Here is a 21,240-nt window from a genome sequence, read left to right as displayed (position 1 = left end):
CTCAATGTAGATATGGATCCTACTAGATTTGCTCAAATATCTAGGTTGTTCTTTGGTTTTTGATGCTTTTGGTTGTTGTACTTATCCTCATCTCCATGAATTATCTGATGAAGAAACTCTTAATTTGAACATCAAAAACCTTGATGTCTTCTCCCAGGAATCCTTTAAGAAGTCTCAAAAAGTTCTGGGGTATAAGTACTTGCTCCAACTGTTGGAATGTTTTGACCTTTGCACAATTTGATGATCATATTATTCAGGATTAGGAAGTCTTAAAACTTGAGCAGGTATATTATAGTTGCTTTATTTGTGGTAGAATTAGAAACCAACAAATGAAGAAAAACAAACGCAGATACAGCGGAAAATACAAGATTTAAGGTGGTTCGGCAGTTTGTGCCAATGTCCAGTGATAAAGCCATGAAAATTCACTTTTTTCAACTCTATAATTACAACCCTGGCTCACAGTCTATCTTATATCTAAGTGTAGGTTTTCTATAGCTTGATTCCAAATAAGAATATATACAGGCAGTACAACAAATATTGAAATAACCCCCGTCCAAACCATGCACAATTGTTTGGACCCCATTTTGCATGTAACTGGGCTATCAATTAGTTGGGTCAGAATATTTCTAAGGGTTTATTTGGTTTGCAGTTAGAATTGAAATCAAAATCCGTTGGAATGGGAATTAGAATGGTCCATTCCCCCTATCTGTTTGGTTCAGGCGAGAATTGAAATCAGAATCAGCTGCAATAGGATTATCATTGTCAAGGGAGGGGAGGGAATGATCATTCGCTCAAATGGAAGAATGCCATTTTACCAGAAATGGGAATCGGATTCCAATTTCACCCAATCAAATGATTTGAATCATTCCAATTGACTCTAAACCCCTATTTTTGTGAACCAAATGGATCCTAATGAAATATGGAAACTTTGAAACTTGGTATCATCACAGACTCTATGGGTTACCCTATTATTAATCAAATTTATCGAACCCGACCCAACAAAGCATGATAGTAGTTGATAGATTGGCCTTTTGACAATAAACCAGTTAATTATCTGCTCTTTATTTTGTAAATGTCTTGTTTATCACATAGATGTTTGTAAATTTAGACATCTTATATCAATTATTACAGGCAGACCATTGGGGTATCTTTGGGTAATACATCAGTTTGGGTCTCAATTTAGTAAAGTAGCCAGCTTGTTAATTTTAATATATAATGCATGATGTTTATAGGCTACCTTTTCCTTGTTTGTGCTTTAGAACTGGAGAGTACGGCATGGACACTTAGAGTGGTATCTCATTTATTCATGTCTGACTCAGGCATGTCATGGGTGAGGGTGAATAGCATCATATACATTCACAATAGATCCCTAGGATTGGCCCTATGTTCAAACAAATCACCTAATCGAAAAATCGGTGGAAACCAAATAAAAAATCTGGTTAATTAAATTGATCGGTTCGGTTTTGGTTAATCAATATAGAAAATCAGCAGTTAATCAAATTAACCAGTATACATATATTTCTATCTATTTTATATATATTTATATATATTATATATATTTTATATTATAAATTAATAAATATGTATGATATATAAATATATATATATATATATATATATATATATAAAATTGATTATAATATATAATATATTATTTATTATTTAAAATATAATATTATATATATTTCTATTTTTTATTATACATTTATATGTTTTTTATAATATAAATTATAAATATAAAAAACCCAAAAACCGAAAAAATGAATAGATGGTTAATCGAATTGGTCAATCAATTTCAGTTCGATTTTGGTTACCGGAGACTGATTTGGTTTAAAAAATAGGCCATGGTCAGTAACCCCTAAAGCAGGTCATATATCAAAGACAAAAGGTTGAGTGGATGGATGAGCTTTATTATGGTCTTTGAAGGTTTGATGGATGTCGGACAGCCCAGTAGGCGCAGATTAGCATCTTATAGCATTTATCATTAGCATCTAAAAGGCAAACAATTGCATCATTGGATCGGCTGCCCCCAGAGCGTGCCCCACAGCACATCCCTTCTGTGTATTGAGAACATATCTCGTGCTTGTCATGGGGAGATATTGCCAATACGGAACGGTCGACTTGTGATCGGATCAGCTGCCCAAAGAGTGCGCCCCATTAACCCATTCCCTCCGTAGTGGAAACATCTCCCGTGTTTGTCATGGGACCCTCAAAGTGGAACCAACTCTACTTTGAAGCAATAATTAACAAGTGTATTACAAAAAATAGAGGGAGAGACTAAAAAAGAAGTCAACTTATGGAGCTGATTTCATCTGCTTGGGCCCTACCCCCAATCAGATAGGATGGAGTAATTTAATTTAGGTTCAGATTGATCACCATCTGTCCACATCTCAAAATAATCTGGTTCCAGTTAAGACTTTTTCCCTCTTTCTTTTCATTATCTTTTGATCATTTTATTAGCATCTAAGTATCAAGATATGCACAAAACCTAGAGAAGAATCTGTCAAACGTTACTATAAGTCAGTCTAAGCTGAGTTATCTCTGGTTTGGGGCCCAAAACCGCTCAACATGTTCATCCCCCTAGCTTCCATTAATTGTATAAATTTTGGCAGAAGAAAAAAAGCTCAAAATAAGCCCTTTTTTCAGAAAACTTTGATAATAAAATATTATAAATAATATTGCTTTTGGAACTGACTAATGGAAAGTGGGGTGTAGGCTGATGTAGATTGCGAAGGAGCGGCTATTTTATTCAGAGGCCTACCTATAGCTACTTGGTGATTGACTTGAATAGGCCACATCATCCCTCTATTTGAAAGAAAAATGCCAGAGAGGGCCATACTTATAACCTGATAATGAGAGATTTTTTTTTTTTGGCTGCATTTGGAAATGATGCAAAAGTGTGAATGCAAATATGTAGAGTGTAAAATGGTTCATATAAATTATAAAGTTGGGCTAGCTTTGCATTGACAAATTAGGTTAGATGGATTTACTTATAATCTTGATGTATATTTACACTCCATTTGCATCGTTTTCAAACGTAGCCTTTACATAATTGGGTTAAATGGATGATTTAGCAAATAAAACTGAATTACTAAAACTGCATTTGGAAGCGATATAAATCAAGAACCGATGTAAAATTTACATCGGTTTGGTTTTATAGGCATTTGGAAGGAGCATGTAATTATGACCAACGTAAAACTCCACTGCGGTTTAGTTTTGCATGCATTTGAATGGAGTGGAGTTTTATGTTGATAATCGATGTAAAATCTTATCAAGCATAAAGTTTTACATCAATAATCGATATAAGAACTACATCGATTTTATTGATGTAAAACTTTACAATATTCCACCCATTGCGTTTGTCAAAAGCAACAGTCACTTTCGCGGTTCATGTGTAAAACATTATCAGTGTATTTTTACACCAATGACGTTTTACACTGATTCCAAACGCAGCCTAAGGAAATAATAATCAACCATGGACTCGATCACAGTACATGGTGTAGGGCAGCTCATTAACAGGTGCAGTGGGTGGCACCCCAACCTAGGTGCAGGTGGGATTCAATCCTAAGTCTATGCTACAACTAGCAGGAGACCTTACCAATCAGCTGGTTGGTACTTTGAGACAGTGGTGCTTTATAGATAAGGATATGGGAACAATTTGTGAGTAGCAGATCTAAAATGGGAAAAAACAAGGTTTCCTGTAGCACTCCATCAATGGTATTTTACCATTCATCAAAATATAGTAGTACTACATATCCTATAAGCAACCGCTTACAAAAAAGCTCAAGAAAGAAAGAAAGAATATGGTGGGATGAATCCTGACCGTGAATCGATGCTAAATTCATGGGCAGGATGTGATTCATAGGAGACTATAATTTCAGATTTCTGAGGTGGAGCGCAGTCTACCTATCCCAAAAGAAAATGGTGAGTATATATGGTTGACATGGTCGTGTTGATTAGATGTGGATGACGAGGCTAAACGTCATTATGTAGTTTACTTCATCCATTTTCTTTAAGGAGCAAAGGTCCACCATAACGATGGATAACAAAGGTGAGGCAAGTATAGCGTAGAAATATTTGCAGGGTGGACGACAAACTGTGTTTGGGACATTTTACATTCTAATTTTACAAAATTTTGGATTCTTCTGTTTGGATTCGGAAAGGTAGCTCATTTCTAGGAAATAAATTCACATTTTGGATTATGGGGTTCAAATCTGGGCTCAGGCCCATATATATATATATATATATATATATAGAGAGAGAGAGAGAGAGAGAGAGAGAGAGAGAGAGAGAGAGAGAGAGAGGATTCTTTTACATGGTTGTGGCTCATTGTTCTTGCTTTCAGAATGCATTACAGAAAAATGGTATTCTTTTACACTATGGCATGTTCTGTGCTGAGCTATTGTGTGCTCTAAAGCTGAATATATAGCGATATTTTTCACTACACCAAAATCTCATGTCTAGAACCCACATCACATCTATTTTATTTTATTTATTTATTTTTTTACGCCCACATCACACCTATAGTTTAGTTCTCTTGTCCATGTTTACAAACTTTTGCCCTCCCTATCCATGTTTACTAGTTTTCGCCCCCTGAAGAAAAAATCCTAGTTCCATCTCTGATGACCACAATAAAGAAGACTTGGTGACGTGTGGTGTATTTCAAAACACACCATTTCAAAGTTCAAACTGACCAAGATGGGCCCAGTGGCCTGGAATGTACCACGCATCTCAGTGTGCATTTGGAACATCTACCCAAGGATTAAAGTATCCATGGTCATGGATACGGGATATGCCACGACTGGGTATGTATCCCATGAATCATGCATATTGGCACAATACGCCTCCGTATCAGGCTGTATCGCATTTTGTCAGTGGATACTATCTGATATACACCGATACAGAAGTATATTTGTGCCTAGTTTGACAAAATTGTATATTGATTGCTTTTGGATTGTTTTTCATCTTCAATAAAAATTAAAAAATATAATTATAAAAACTAAAATAAATAATGTGATGTGATTTTTCCAAAAAAATGTAATAAAAATTAAAAATTATAAAAATGATATATTTCATCTATCTTAAATGATTTATATATTTTACTTTACACATAGTTATATGTTAAAAATGAAAACATAGTTATTATTCAAAAAAATAGAGTTATTATATAAAAATACTAAATAAATAAAATTTCCCAACAAAATTAATGGAAAATAGAAAACTATAATTGGAAAACTGAAATGAATAATTTAAGATTTAATTTCCAAAAAATTTAATAAAAACTAAAAAATATAAATAATTTATTTTATCTATCTTTAATGATTTATATGTTTTATTTTACAATTATATGTTAAAAATGAAAACATATTTATTATTTAAAAAAGAGTTATTATTTATATAAAAATACTAAACTAATAAATATTTCCAAAAATTAATAAAAATTGAAATAGAGTGATAATTACTGTATGATGTTTGATTGTTCTAGAGTCCTGATATTGTTGATTGTAATGTTTCTCTTCATATATAACCTATTGAAGTATGCATTTCTCATGTGTTTATACCTTATTCATAGATAATTCATCTTTTAATTTAGTGTTATTAATATATTTGTGATTTCTTTGCATTTTCCTAGCATATCTAATGTTTCTATATCTTCGTCTGTATCCATGTGTTTTCAAAACATATCCATATTCGTATCCGTATCCAACTTGTTTGATACAATACCTGATACCGATAATTTGATCATTGTATCTATCATACTTGTCATTACGAGATGTTCCTAATACACGGGGGGCGCTCTACGTGGCACCCATGCGAATTCCTTCACAATTAGGGGGGAGGGGGGTGGCGGCCCATTAGTTGGATTTTACTATATGGTTCAATAAGGTGCCTCTCATTGATTGATGACTCATGAACTCCCTTTCATGTTTCTTATTCATTGGCAGTGTGGCTCCAAACTTCAGACAAGGAAATAATTATTGTGAACATTAATTTTCTATCTTTGAGAGAATGGGTAATTAACATGTAACCAATGAGACCAAGGGTCATTGAATGACATCCTCCCATTTGAAATTAAATATAATAGAGATGACTGACCAAAGGGGGTTACCAGTCCCCTTGGACTTGGCCAAAGTCAATAATTAAACACAGCTGGTTGAGGTATAATAATTATATATAAGGTTCTATAAAGTTGGCCAAGTAGCTATTTAATTGTCCCCTACATCACCAGCTGTGTTTGGTAGCTAGAGGCCAATAGAACTATGTAAGTGTGGAATTGGAGGTATATGTATATTATATATTAAACTGATTAGTCTCTTCAATAAATTTAATGTTTTATGTTTGAATGTTTCTAGGAGTTGAGGAAGACTATATTAATTAAACAATCAAAAGCATCTAATCAGAAACCATAGAAAATAGACATCTCCAAACTGTACAAGAATATTCAAATATATATTATGCCACAATATGGTGATTTTCAGTTCTTCAGAGTCACCTGGTGCAATGAAAGAAATCTTTTGATGAAGTTGTTGAAGAATCATCACAGAAGAGGAATAAGGAGAGTTGTTTACTTGTGTTCTAATTGAGATTGAGTGGTTTATTTACTTGTTATCCATTTCATGTTCTTTCATCAATGGACAAAAAGATCCAGGCCTGTCTTCTGGTCGCTCTCTTTCAAATTTCATTTTCAGGTGCACAGACAAATTCTAATGATGGTAAGCCTTGGTTCTTGAATTTATTTTAGAAGATTAAGATAGATTATCACAGAGAAGGAAATTATAAACTGGGTTTCCATAAGTAGTACACTCCAAAACATGTAATGTTTTTAATTACCTCTCTGTCTCTGTTAAGACAGAGAGAAACACTGGATGTGTTTTGGGTTTTGCCCAAACACTTGATGTTTTTAAACACGCCCTTACAGAGAATAATTTCTCATGAGAATGAAAAAGTATCAGGAAAAGAAACTATGTACATTCACCAATTCAGGACTCAGGAGAAATTTTTCATGGCAGCTGCCTTTTACTTTCAATTCGATCTTCAGTCCTCAAGCCTCTCCTTGAGAAAAAAAAAAGCCAACTTAGGTCCCGCCGTAGTTGTAGTTTTCAGATCATTGGAATTTGAGGTTACTGGGTTGACTGTATGAGTGATCATCTGTTTATTACATTGGCTACTGCTCTATCAGTTCAATGCTATATATGGATCCTAGCAAATCTTGTTTCCTTAACAAAAATCCTGAGAAGATGATTCTGTTCCTTAGTTTCTCCCTTCATTTCATCTGGAATAAGTTGAAGATTAATTTCTCTGCTATAATTTTTTAATTGTAAATAGTTACCAGAAAATAGTGTTCTTATGATGTTACTTCTGTTTTGGTATGTCTGAGTCAGTTGCTGCTCTGACTTCATTAAGACTTCTCTGGGAAAACACGCCATCCAATTGGGAAGGTTCAGACCCTTGTGGTGGCGGGTGGGTAGGAATTACCTGCAACAATTCTCGTGTTGTCTCCATGTAAGTCATTAACCAAGCTTTTCTTTTTCTTACTCTCATGGATGATCTTTGCTCTTAACCATCACTTCATACCTTTATACAACCAATTCGATTTCATCAGAACATTGTCAAGCATGGGACTGAAGGGTCAACTCTCCGGCGACATCCTGTCCCTCTCTGAGTTACAGGCTTTGTGAGTCTTCTCTACTTGAACTACTCTTTCTTGATGGAGATGTGATTGACAACTTGCCTTTTCCTTCTTCATTAAAGGCTTGATGTTAAGTTTCTTCTTCCACATTAATTCTTTTATTGTTGTATCTTCTGGTTAATTACATAATTATGAGGAGTCCTAGCTAGCTTTATAATCAGTTGATCCATGCGTGTAGGGATCTGTCCTACAACAAAGGTCTAAATGGATCCCTCCCGGTATCCATTGGGAGCTTGACAAAGCTTTCTAATCTGTAAGATAAAACTTGATGACTTCTACACTAGTACCTTTTTCTTTGGATAACTTCTAGAAGGGTGCCTGATTGCTTAATTTACAGTCCTATTGATCAACTGGTTTCTAATTATGTCAGGATCCTGGCTGGGTGCAGCTTCTCTGGGCCAATCCCAGATACAATAGGTTCTCTAAAGCAGCTGGTCTTTCTGTAAGGCATCAAATTTTAAAAATGGTTCTTGTGTTCTGTTGAATGGGTCAACCAATTAGTTGTGTCCTGATTTCTTAAGGACAAATTGTCCAATTAGTGCCATTATTTATTCTTCTAAATACTTCCCCCTTTTTATTTGTAAAATAGTTGACTCTTCTAAAAGATTTTTGTGTAATACTTTTTGAAGAGAAAAATCGAACCATTTAGCCGTTGATCATACATGTATTATAATCAAGGTTCAAATTATCAACATGCCTATCGGCCTGTATTCCGTACTTTTTTTTAGGTTTTATTTTTTTTTGAAACCGGTTCAGAGGGATCGGTTTAAGATCTGGCCACCCTTTGAACCAGTGCCTGACCCGATACAACCCCTGGAGGGGCATATCGGGAAGTTATCCGCATGATACGTCTCAACCGTTATGGGCTGATACGTACGTATCAATACTTTGAACCTTGATTATAATTACTCTCTCAAAGAAAATATTAATTGTTACTTATACTGTCTTCTCTCCTTACTCATCTTTGGATTCCAAAATTTATCCCTTTGTTACACCATTTATAGTGGATAACTATATTGTATAAATATAAATAAATAAATAAACCTAGAAGAGAACCATACGATGCACAAACTAGTGTTAAAAAGATGCCCATGCATGCATTCAATTTTTTAATAAAAAAAAATAATAATAATAACTGAATTGGTTGTGAGTAAGTTTAAATATATCTATATTTTATATATACTTTTATATATATCCACGAATAATTTTTTCTTATTCATATATATATATATATGTATTAAATTAATTTTCTAATATAGTATATAGAATATTGGATTGATATAAAATTAAATTTGAAGAGAAATATTTTTTAATCTATGGTTAGCTAGGAATGAGAATGAGCCAGAAAAATATTGATTTATTTGTCTAAACATAATTAGAAATCTAATTTATTTTTATATTAAAAAAATCGTCGAAAATAATAGATAGAACATTGAATTAATATAACTTAAATTAAGATAGAATCAAATGACATTTCAATTAATAATTGATTTCCTAAGTTTTCTGCAATTAATGATAATGGAGCCCTCATTATGCCTTTTTGTTTCTTTTACATTTTTACAAAATTAATTTTAAGGAGGAGAAACTTTTTAAGGAGTCGCCAATATGTCTTTCCGGTAACATAGATTTTTCCGTGCACATAATTTAATAGATTCCACCACGTAGAAGGCTTAACTATCTGTAGAAAAGTAGGATTCAAAAGGCAAAAACCCAATTGACAAGAAATGTTAAAACCCTACATGGATCAAAACAGTAATTCATTCATGTATTTAGGACGAAAATATCATAGTTGTTACAGATTTGAAACTAAGGCCGTTAATTTTTTTCAATATAAATTATATAATTTAGAACACTCCTATAAAAAAAACTAACGTGTTTCTTTCATGGTTTTCAAAACTGGATCGGACCGGACAGTTAGACTGAAAAAATCAGGAATCGGTCCATTTTACCCTAGAACTGTTATTTTGCCAAAAACCATTGATATAGTCAGTAAACCGCTAACCTAGGTGATCGAAGGTTTGAATCATCCAACGGTTTTGACCGTATTTATTTATTTGTCAGAACGGACCATCCATTCGATTCGAACGGTTGGACCGTTCGACCTAAGAATCAGACCCCTAACCGGTTCATTATTCAGTTTGGTTTTAAAAACCTTGGTTTCTTTTGATAGGAAATATTTCAAAAGAGAATACAAAATCAAATATATTTCATATATGGTCAATATCAATGTTCCCTATCTCTTTTAAATTTCTATTTCCTACTTAATTTCCTTTTCATAATTTGTTTTCAAATAACAATTCAGAAGTTAACTAATGTATTAGTAGAAACATATATACAAGATAAACAAAAAAACATTAGGAAAGAGAGAGAGGCTAGGAGTTGATTGGTAATATTTAGATGGAAACTAAATATATACTTGAAGAACCAACAGAAAATGTGTAATTTTCTTGTAGGAGAGAAATAGGAAATTTGTTGTTGATTTTTCCAAGCATGAATGATGTTTCAACCTTCATATATTTAAAAGTGTTTTCCTGAAACTCTTTATTCTTTGTAGATCTCTAAATTCTAACAGCTTCACTGGAGAAATACCTCATTCCATTGGTAATCTGTCCAAACTTTATTGGTTGGATCTAGCTGACAACAAGCTTACTGGAACCATTCCAGTCTCTAATGGGAGTACACCTGGTCTAGATATGCTAATTCACACCAAGCACTTGTATGTCCCAACTCATTAATTCTATTTTGGATTAGTTGTTTTGTTCTTACTTGAATTCATTTTGAATTGAAATTCACATAGATTATGTTCATCTGCAGTCATTTTGGAAAGAATCAGCTCTCAGGAACCATCCCACCTCGACTTTTCAGCTCAGAAATGATTCTCATACATGTGTAAGGCCTTCAAAAAACTAGTTACTAGATCCAATTGTTATTACACCTAATTTAATCGGGTTCTTCATATTGTGAGTATAGTGAACATTGTAATAAACAAATGGCAACCTTTCTCAAAAGCTCCAAAGGTAGCCATCTATATGTATTTCTACATATTATATATTATTTAATATATAATAAATAAATGGTTGTCCAATTAACATTGTATATATGGTTGTGGTCTATACTTCTATATATGTTATTCAAAATTCAACCAAAACCAATAGTAGAACACCTAAATAAGATCAATGAAGTGTCTCACAAGCGAAGGCATAGAATCCCAATCCCCATTCAAAAAATTAATACTAACAGGGAGTCCGACATAATAGTATGGTTTTAAAAAATGATTCGGAAATGGAATCATTTTGGTCACCGGTTTCTGGGTGGATGATTCAACCATCTGGTTTGAAAAGATGGTCCATTTTGATAATAAAAATAAAAAATAAAAATAAAAAATTAAAAAATAGTAATGAACTATTGAACGGATCGACGGTTTGACCGATTTTTAACGGTTTTTGACTAAGATCGAGTTTGGGGTAAAATGGAACTGATTGTCTAAACGGTTCCCGAGCCCAATGGTCCAACCATATGGGTCAACGATGATTCGAAAACCATGCACAATAGAATAACTCTAGCCCCTTGTAAACAAAATGGCCGGCAAAGTTGCCTTTAGTTCCATCTCTAAGACCAAAACTTTCACCTCTACACATCCTCCTGCAGTTAACAAACTTCTTAGGTAGAGCTGAAAATTAGAATTTAAGCTTAAAGTGATAAAAGTATGATTTAAGCTCTTAACAAACTTCTTATTTATATATGAAAAATCCTGAATAAATTCAATAATATCCGTCTTCATAGCCTCCCAAAATTCCTTAAAATAAAAGCATATATAGGAAAATCATCAGGACCAGAGGCTTTGAAATTACCAATGCTAAACAAAGTTATTTTAATTTCTTCCCCCCATGAAATCTCAGCTAAAAGGGCATTATCTTCTCGAGTAATAACTTAAGTAAAAATGTATCTTCCTTTGTTCTGTTAATGTAATTTTAGTTTTATCAAAAAATAAAAATAAAAAACATTAAAGAACCATAGTAGAACGTACACACAAATGATCAATATTTTTATTTTTTAAAAGCAAAAAAAATTAAAATAATATTATTTTAAATTAACTGCAGTTGGATGTGATGTAAATCAAGAATCGATATAAATTCTGTTTTGTAAAATTATATTCCAACTCTAAATTTTTTTAGAGTTGGAATATAGTTTAACGTTCATAATCGATATAAAACCTCATCAACTCTAAACTTTAAACTTTAAACGTTCATAATAGTTTAAACATTTTTAGAGTTGAATGCTACACTAATAATGTTTTACAATCTAACACCACATTTTGTGATGGAACTAAGGTTTGTGTCATGATGTTTTACTTTTCGATCGACTTTGTGTCAGGCTCTTTGATAATAACCACCTGACTGGGAGCATCCCTCCCACTCTAGGACTCGTGAAAACTTTGGAGGTTGTGTAAGTATTTTCCAACACTGAGGACAACAATCGTATCAGATTTAGAGCCAGATAAAAAAAAAATCTTTCTGTAAATATCACGCTTTGATTATTGGGTTTCATCTTTGTGGCAGGCGTCTTGACAGGAACTCATTAAGTGGACATGTTCCTTCCAGCCTCAATAACCTAACAAGTGTTAGTGAGCTGTAAGATGATTTATGACTTAACACTTGTTTCCAGAATGAAACAATTAATCATGCTTCGTTGTTATTGCAATTCAAAGATTATATATAGAATCTGACTTATCAGTACTCTATTTTTAGCCACTTGTCCAAAAACAAGCTGACAGGTCCGGTGCCTGACCTAACTGGCATGGATGTCCTCAATTATGTGTAAGTGGCAACTTGTTAACTTATTTGTGAAAGCATAGTAATAGTAGTTGGAAGCAAAGAAAAGTAATTTAAACATTGAATAATTGCTTTTTTTTTTTTTTTAACAAAACAAGAATGATGGTACTTTCTATAAGCAAACAAGACATATGTTTGCAAATTGCAATAAGATCCCTGCAATGTTGCACCGATATCTATAGGTAATGCAACACTTGCAGCTCAAAGTGCATTTCATGGTACCAGTATTAAAAAAAAATAATAATTTTTGTATAGAATTGCTTATATATATATACCACAAAAACAAGGGTAGTTAAAGATATATTCCCGCTTTCAAATTAATTTCAAAATTTAACCAATTAGACCCCAATGAACTGCAAAAGGGAATAATATCCATAAACTGAGGTCTTTAACTTAACCCCATATGGAAATTATAGGAGACATTGCCTTCTTTAATGAAATTGACGGAATCCAGTAAAAAACTTGAGGTTGCGTTTGGAAACGATGTAAATAAGTGTGAATGTAAATATGTATAGTGTAAAATAGTTCACATAAATTGTAAAGTTGGGTTCATATAAATTGTAAAGTTGGGTTAGTTTTGTACTGATAAATTTATCTTCTTACCAAACAGACTTTTAGCTGTAATGGATGCAAACATGAATTTCAATAAAGCATATGCATTGGTCTGTCATTTGAATGCAAATTTACTTCCTTTTTATTGATGTACTTTTACATCTTATTATCAATGTAACTATGCATTGGTCTGTCATTTGTCAACACATAAATATAATGTTGCCAAACACAGATAGAAGTGAACCAGAGTGCAAATTTACGCTGAACCGGGATTTACACTCTATTTGCATCGTTTCCAAACGCAGCCCTGAAAAATTCCCCAACCAAGGAGACTATCTTGCCCAACAACTACTATGGTAATTGCAAGATCCAAATGGAACCTACTCATCCCAAAACAATTTCTATCTCTCCAACCTAACCATTTTCATGAATGGAGCCACTATACAATGATGCTTTATTGACACTGGGTCTTCACTTTGTGCTTAATAGGGACTTGAGCAATAATAGTTTTGATGCAACAGATATTCCTCAGTGGTTTTCAACCTTAGAGTCCTTGACCACACTGTATGTACTTCTCTCTCTATCTTATCTAAACGTATAAAGATACACATATCCCATCCCCAGAATTAACTAAGTTTGAGTTTCAGAGCAATGGAATATACACAACTTAAAGGACAATTACCGCAGGCCATGTTTTCAGCTCCACAGCTGCAGAGTGTGTAAGTATTGCCATACCTTGAAGAGTATTTACCAGATATGTTAAAATTGATCCATTCTAATGAATGTGCTATTCTTGAAATGTTCAATAAGAGGAAGAAAACTACAAATCTTCATAGTATATTTGCATAATATTAGATATTATAATATAGACTAATGGTTTGAAAATATGGTCGCAGGAGTCTAAGGAACAACAGGATTAATGGGACTTTGGACATTGGCCCCAACTTTAGTAACGGGCTAGAACTGATTGATTTGCAAAATAATTTCATTTCTGTTTTTGCGGAAAGAGGAGGTTACAGTAATCAGTTATTGTAAGCTAACTACACTTCTTATGAAACCATTATTTCCATGTTAGATCCTAACTAGCTAGTTTTGGATATTCCAAGCAATTGATGTGAAATTTAGAGTCCGTTTGGTTCACAGTCGGAATTGGAATGGGAAGCAGAATCAAAATCCTTTGGGGTTAGAATCGAAATGGTCTATTCCCATAGTCTGTTTGGTTCAGACAGGAATGGGAATGAAAATAAAAATCAACAAGAATGGGATTTCATTCCCAAGGGAGGGGCAGGGAATGTCATTCCAGCAGGAATGGGAATGGAATTCCCATTCTATCCAACCAAACAGTTAGAATTGGAATAGCCCATTCCGATTCCGATTCCAGACCCCTATTTCTGTGAATGAAACGGGGCCTTAAATGTTTGAGGCATTGCTAATTCCTTCTTATCATTATTACTTAAGTCTTATTTATCCCTATGTAGTAGGGCAACCTCTCTTAGTGATCATCTTCTTTATTTTTGTTAGGCTTCAAGGTAATCCAGTTTGTGAGGAATTAGGAGCAACAGCCAAATACTGCACACTTCCACAGCAAACCACTCCACCATATTCCACCAACACAATTAGTAACTGTACTGGAGTCTCCTGTCCTCAAGATCAGAAGACCAGTCCCAATTGCAAATGCGCATACCCATATATGGGCATCCTATATTTCAGAGCTCCTTCATTCTCTGACTTGGGGAACTCATCCTATTATGTTACTCTTGAGAAGTCGCTAATGGCTTCATTTCAGACCTATCAACTTCCTGTTGATTCAGTTTCTCTGAGTGACCCAACCAAGGATTCAGATAATTACCTTGAATTGGATCTAGAAGTCTTTCCTTCTGGATCAGAACGTTTCAATCAAATAGTAATTTCAAAGATTGGCTTCATGTTTAGCAACCAAACCTTCAAGCCCTCAAAGCTTTTTGGACCATACTTTTTCATTGGTGTAGAATACGGGGCCTTTGCAGGTAAGTAATTAATAATACCCTTTCTTTAGAATTAGCAGAAGAATTTGGTTCACTTATGATAAACTTTCTTTGTATGTATCAATTAGAAACATCTATGCAATCGGAATCCAGTAAATCAGTGAGCCTTGGAGTTATAATTGGAGCAGGATGTGGTGGATTTGTGCTTGTCCTAGTCCTAACCCTTGCAGGATTATATGCTTTTCATCAAAAGAGAAGAACTGAAAAAGTTATTACACAAAACAAATCTTTCTGTAAGATCTTGATTTAGTCAACACAAATTTAATTCTCTCCTGTTAATTTTGTCCTGTTTAATTACTTTTCTTCTCTCTTCATGGTCATCATGATGGCTTCTATTTTATGCCCATGCAGATTCTTGGGACCCCAGCAAAAGCAGTAGCAGCATTCCTCAGCTAAAGGGGGCAAGATGGTTCTCTTATAATGAGCTGAAGAAAAGCACCAATAATTTCTCAGAGGCTAATACCATTGGATCCGGGGGTTATGGGAAGGTAAATCATGGTTCCCTGTTTGTTGTTTGAGCATCAACTACTGATCATCTACTTTTGACAACAAATAATTTTACAGGTTTATAAAGGAACCCTTCCCAATGGTCAACTGGTTGCAGTTAAAAGAGCTCAGCAAGGATCCATGCAGGGTGGCATCGAGTTCAAAACTGAGATTGAGCTGCTTTCTCGGGTTCATCATAAGAACCTTGTTAGCCTTGTTGGATTCTGTTTTGATCAAGATGAACAAATGTTGGTCTATGAATATGTTCCCAATGGTACTCTAAAGGAAAGCCTTTCAGGTAATTTAACTAATTATCTATTGATTTAACAAAAAATGGATATCCTCCCAATTCAAATGAAACTATTACCTTGGCCTTGTAAATGATTTATCTGGATAAATGCATTTATCTAGCTCATAGAAGAAAGCATTTAACATTGCTCTTTTATTCCCTAGGTAAAGGTGTACAATAATCGATTTATCCAAAAAAATTAACATTGTTGAAAGGAAATTATTGTCCCATTATGTATTGACAATTTTGGCACCCATGTATAAGTAATTTATCTAAATTTGAGATTACTTCCCCAAGTAAATGAACTGTTTAGGAATCGTTATTTTTTACGAGACCCACTAATGCCAGAAAACAAATGCAAGTTTATTTCTTTTCAATAGGACCCACTAACTTATCTGCCCCAATTTCTTCCCCAAAAATGAATGAGGCCTAAGTGTCACTAGCATATTTACCAAAACAAAGTTTCCCTAGCATATATGCACATAAAAATCCCTATCATTCCAATAATGTATTGTTATGTTTGTGCATTGAATTCTTTGTGACAACCCACTTCATGAATCCGCTCCAAATTAATTTGAGAAAAACCCAAATACAAAGAGTTATGTATTTTCGGGGGGTTTTCTTTCTTATATACAGAGTGTTAGTCTTGTGAGAGATGAGTGAGACATTGGGTGTATTTGGGGCTCAGGTTTTTTTTCTGTAAGAGCACAATTCTGTATTTCTTCTCCATTGCCAAATTTATAGTGGATTTCTGTTCCTCCTTCGCCCGTGGACATAGGCTATAAGCCAAACCACGTAAATCTGTATGTGTGTTCTACACTTATTTCTCTTTATCTCTACTTTTACTTTCAACTGGGGTGCCATTCGAATTTGTTTTCTTGGATTTCTCTGCACCTGTATCAATAAATGTTTGGCATTCTGCAAATTCCTAGATTATTAATACACAAGAAAAAGGTTTATTCAAGTTGCTTCTTACATGTCATAGAGAAACCCATCCTCACAAAAATGGGGCTCTTTGCCATATACATATTCGAATTTTGTGCAGGTAAGTCAGGAATCCGGTTGGATTGGACAAGGAGACTTCGAGTGGCCCTCTGTTCAGCAAGAGGGCTAGCTTATTTGCATGATCATGCGGATCCTCCCATAATACACAGAGACATCAAGTCGAACAACATTCTATTGGATGAAAGGTTAAATGCAAAAGTTGCTGATTTTGGTCTATCAAAATCTATGGGTGAGAAGGAGAAGGATCACCTCACCACCCAAGTAAAAGGAACAATGGTGAGTGGTTAATTAACTAAATGTGGTGCTGACAATAATCATAGATATAAGGGCCATTCCAACTGTTTGGTTTAGCGGAATCAGAATCCCGTTTTCATTTCTGATGGAATGACATTCCCCCATTTGTGGGAATGGCCATTATCTCCCTCTCTTTTGAAAATGAAATCCCATTCCAGCTGATTTTAATTTCCATTTTCATTTCTGTCTGAACCAAACAGACTATGAAAATTAGACCATTTTGATTCCGATTCCAAATACAAAGTAAACAGACCCTAAAAGGAATAAGGTGATGTGATGATGTAGGTGTTTCTTATGAAAGAAATCTAATGTTGGTTGTTGCAGGGCTACTTGGATCCTGAATATTACATGTCTCAGCAGTTGACAGTGAAAAGTGATGTGTATAGCTTTGGAGTGTTACTACTAGAGTTGATAACTGCAAAAAAACCAATAGAGAGAGGGAGATATATAGTGAGAGAGATGAGAATAACAATAGATAAGACAAAGGATCTATATGGGCTTCATGAATTGCTTGATCCATCCATTGGGTTAGGCACTTCTCTCAAAGGATTCGAGAAGTATGTGGATCTGGCAATGTGGTGCATGGAAGAATCAGGAACTGATCGCCCCACAATGAGTGAGGTGGTGAAAGAGATTGAGAGCATTATGCAGATAGCTGGTCTAAATGCAAAGGCTGAATCAGCATCTACCTCAGCAACGTATGGGGGAACTAGTGGAGGGCATTCTAGACATCCTTATGGGCATGAGTCCTTTGATTACAGTGGTGGGTACCCACATGCCAAGGTGGAACCACAATAAGCAGAATACATTTGTATATAGATGATCTTGAACATGGAAGTATATATGCAACGAGGTTTAGCCTATTTTATATTATACTACGAAGAGCAGTGGTTCTGGATAAATATAATTGGATGCATGTCAGTTTGATGGAAGAGGAATGGGGAAATGCTTAAAGTTCTAGTTAATCCAATTGTCTTCTGCATGTTTTATGCATAATGTGTATTTCTATGTGAACCCAATTTTCCTACTCACTTTTAATTTTCTATCCACTCTTTACCTGCCTTGAATTTCAGTTATACATCTCTCCATTCATAACAGAGATGTGTGGCTGCAATTCACGGCGGGTAGAGAGTGAGTAGGAAATCCCGTTATTTTTTATGTACCTATTGGATTTTTCCCTGATAATAATAAAAATTTATATTAATTAATAATGAAATATGATAGGATCCGGCTTTCTTCTGAGGCTGTGTTTGGTAGAAAATAAGAAAAAAGTATTAAGATCTTAAGGAATTTCATAAAAATCTTTTATTAAAAACTTTTCCTCAACTTCCTCTTTTTCTCTTATTATTATTATTATTTTTTATTTTTATAAGTCCAAAACAGTTTAAGGTTCCATTCGCTTTTTGGTAAGTTACTTACCCGGGTAAATGTATTTGCCCAGGTAAGTGTTTCCCATGAAAGACTTACCTGAGTAAGTGCATTTACCCATGCTCTTTTATTTCCCATGTAAATAAAGCTATGACTATTTTATCCATAAAAATCCATTATTAAAAGGGACATTTTTGTCCCATTCAAGTGTTGGCAACTTTCTGCCCAGGTGGGAAAATTATTTACCCACCCAGGAGATGGACATCTCTTACCCTACGTATCGCACACACACACACATACATATATATATATATATATATATATATATATATATATATATATATATATATATATATATATGTATATATACATATATATAAGAGCGAATAGCCCCATTTTATGGACTTTTCATTAGACATTTTTACCTCTTATCTAAGCAACATACAATGGGCATAAAAATGACATATATGTCCTTTACTCTCACTCCAAAAACTACCCACTTATAACAGTTAAGAAACTGTCCACTTATAACTATTCAAAAACTGCCCATGAATTGTCTTGGAGATACTATCACGTGCAAATGCACACAATTATACATAAATGAAGTGGGAAGGTCTTCAGACCATATCCCCACACTTATAACAGTTAAAGAAACTGTCCACTTATAATTTAAAGGAAGGTATTAAGGCCATAGCCCCCCACCATTCAAACATTTGGCAACCTTAACTTTCTAGAAAAAGAAAAAACCCACTCCTCATATACATAAATTGCTTTTAACCACATTTAAATTTTTGAACTCTAATACAGGTGTCATACATTCAATAATAATTCTTTAGAAATACATGAGAAGTGAGAAACTTCCATTCTCATCCATTCCTAAAAAAATGCAGGAAATGTAGAAGTGGTTATCCACAACCACTTCAGTCTACGGTTTACAATTTCAATAGTTAGTTTATTTGAGTTTCAAATATAAATATAATTATTAGACAAATAATGAAACTCAAATAAAATCTTCTAAAAAAACACTATAAAAACAAAAAAAAGAGTAAAATTGAACCAAATTGATACATATGTGTGACTGCGTAGAATTTCGAGTCGGAACAATGCATGATTTGAAAATATCTCCTCCCTGTACTCCTTTTTCTTTTATTTAATAATATAATTTTAATGAAACTTCAAGGTGGTCAAAACTCCATCTGAAGTAAATTTTGGGTAAAAGAAAATCCGGTTCTTCAATCTGAATTCTATAAAGAGAGAGAGGTAGCTGCTCTAAGCTCTCTCTAAGTTTATGCTATGATTCTAATTAGGTCTGTAAACAAATAAAAACACGGATCAGACATATCCAGATTCAATCTAATTGTTGAAAACCAAATGGAAATCCAATCAAATCTAAGGGTTTCAGATCGAATTCAGATCCAATTGGATTCTGATATTATTGAAGTTTGATTTGTTATGAAAAACTAAAATATTAGCTACTTTCTTATTAACATATGCATGTAAGTATATACTAAGTTATGTTAGATTTGATTGTATATTTCATATTCATAAACCTACTATAACTTTATATGTATGCGTATGTCTTAATGATAAAGTAGCCTTTTTTTTTTGTTTTGTTTTGTTTGTTTTATTTTTTAAAGATAAATTTATATATACTTATATACAATTTAAGACGACAGAGATCATCTTAATCAGATAGGGGTTAGACTCCATCCATCGGCAGCCCTACTTCATAAACCTAGTATTAATGCATAGGAGTGCAAATGAAAAAAAAATATATACAAATTTTGGTTTAATTTTGTTTTGGGTTTTATTTTATTCTTCTTTATGTCTTAATTTACTTCATTTGTACTGCAATCAAATAAAACGAATTACAATTTCATTCTCTCCCCCATGTCTTTGGGGGTCGGAGTCCTTATATAGTGGTGTCTTGTCAAATCAGGCATAACAGCCTCTGGCAAGTCAGGCGTAACCACCTCTGTCTCTCTGCCACAGCCATTACTGCCAGAGCTGAGGTGGTGGGTACAGTAGGCTACTGCAGAGTACGGCTCTGCCAGTCAAGGGACAACTCTCAGGACTGGCAGGCACAGCGCCGCCTAGCGAGAGACGTGGGTGCAAGTCTCCGGATCTGTCAGGTATAGTTGTCAGGCAGAAGATCTTCCTGCGATATGCCGAGCTGCTCCTAAGTGCTGAGCTGCCCCTAAGTGCTGAGCTCTTCGTAAGACGCCAAGCTACCTGTGGAGTGGCCAGCTGCCTATGCCAAGCTACCTGTAAGCGTCAAGCTGCCCCTAAGTGGTGAGCTCTTCATAAGACGCTAGGCTGCCTGCGGAGTGGCCAGCTGCATGTGGCGAGCTGCCCCTAGCTATATCGAGCTCCCCGAGCTATGCCGAGCTCTACCGAGCTGCCTGTGGCGAGCCATGTCGAGCTATCTGTAAGTGGCGAGCTGTGGCAAGCTCTGCCAAGCTGCCCAGTTGTCAAGAGGTTGCACTTGGTTTGCATGAGGTGCCAGGTGTCACAATTTCACTGGAGGGCCAAATCTGCCCTCATCAGTAGTTTTCTAGAAGTTTGTGCCTCCAACTTGCTAATAGAAGTAGCAAGTTGACTGATTTGGTTCCCTAAGTTCGGGATGCTGGCCCTTGTTTCCTGTTGGAATTGTTGAGTGTTAGTCGCTAGAGCCTTAACTATCTCATCTAAAGACATACT

General features: G+C 34.5%; 1 protein-coding gene across 2 annotated transcripts; it reads left to right on the top strand.

Annotated features, from left to right (window-relative positions):
• Positions 1 to 6,477: 6,477 nt before the first annotated feature.
• On the top strand, positions 6,478 to 18,158 carry LOC148853044 (leucine-rich repeat receptor protein kinase HPCA1-like). Of its 2 annotated transcripts, XM_088943339.1 has the most exons (20): positions 6,489 to 6,713; positions 7,383 to 7,503; positions 7,604 to 7,675; positions 7,869 to 7,943; positions 8,061 to 8,132; positions 10,245 to 10,406; positions 10,505 to 10,579; positions 12,065 to 12,136; positions 12,250 to 12,321; positions 12,439 to 12,507; positions 13,380 to 13,430; positions 13,564 to 13,638; positions 13,722 to 13,793; positions 13,971 to 14,105; positions 14,596 to 15,080; positions 15,167 to 15,331; positions 15,450 to 15,586; positions 15,663 to 15,882; positions 16,919 to 17,154; positions 17,497 to 18,158. In XM_088943339.1, exons 1-20 carry the CDS (start codon positions 6,632 to 6,634, stop codon positions 17,968 to 17,970), a joined length of 2,922 nt encoding a protein of 973 aa, XP_088799465.1. In that variant the 5' UTR covers positions 6,489 to 6,631; the 3' UTR covers positions 17,971 to 18,158. The 2 variants fall into 2 exon arrangements, with proteins under 2 accessions (XP_088799466.1, XP_088799465.1); XM_088943340.1 differs by lacking the exon at positions 13,380 to 13,430 and having other exon boundaries at positions 6,478 to 6,713.
• Positions 18,159 to 21,240: the final 3,082 nt, after the last annotated feature.

Source organism: Nelumbo lutea, chromosome 5 (assembly GCF_056320005.1).
Source record: "Nelumbo lutea isolate HS-2025 chromosome 5, American lotus-T2T, whole genome shotgun sequence".
Taxonomy (NCBI): Eukaryota; Viridiplantae; Streptophyta; class Magnoliopsida; order Proteales; family Nelumbonaceae; genus Nelumbo; species Nelumbo lutea.
This window is presented reverse-complemented; position numbering and strand designations above follow the sequence as displayed.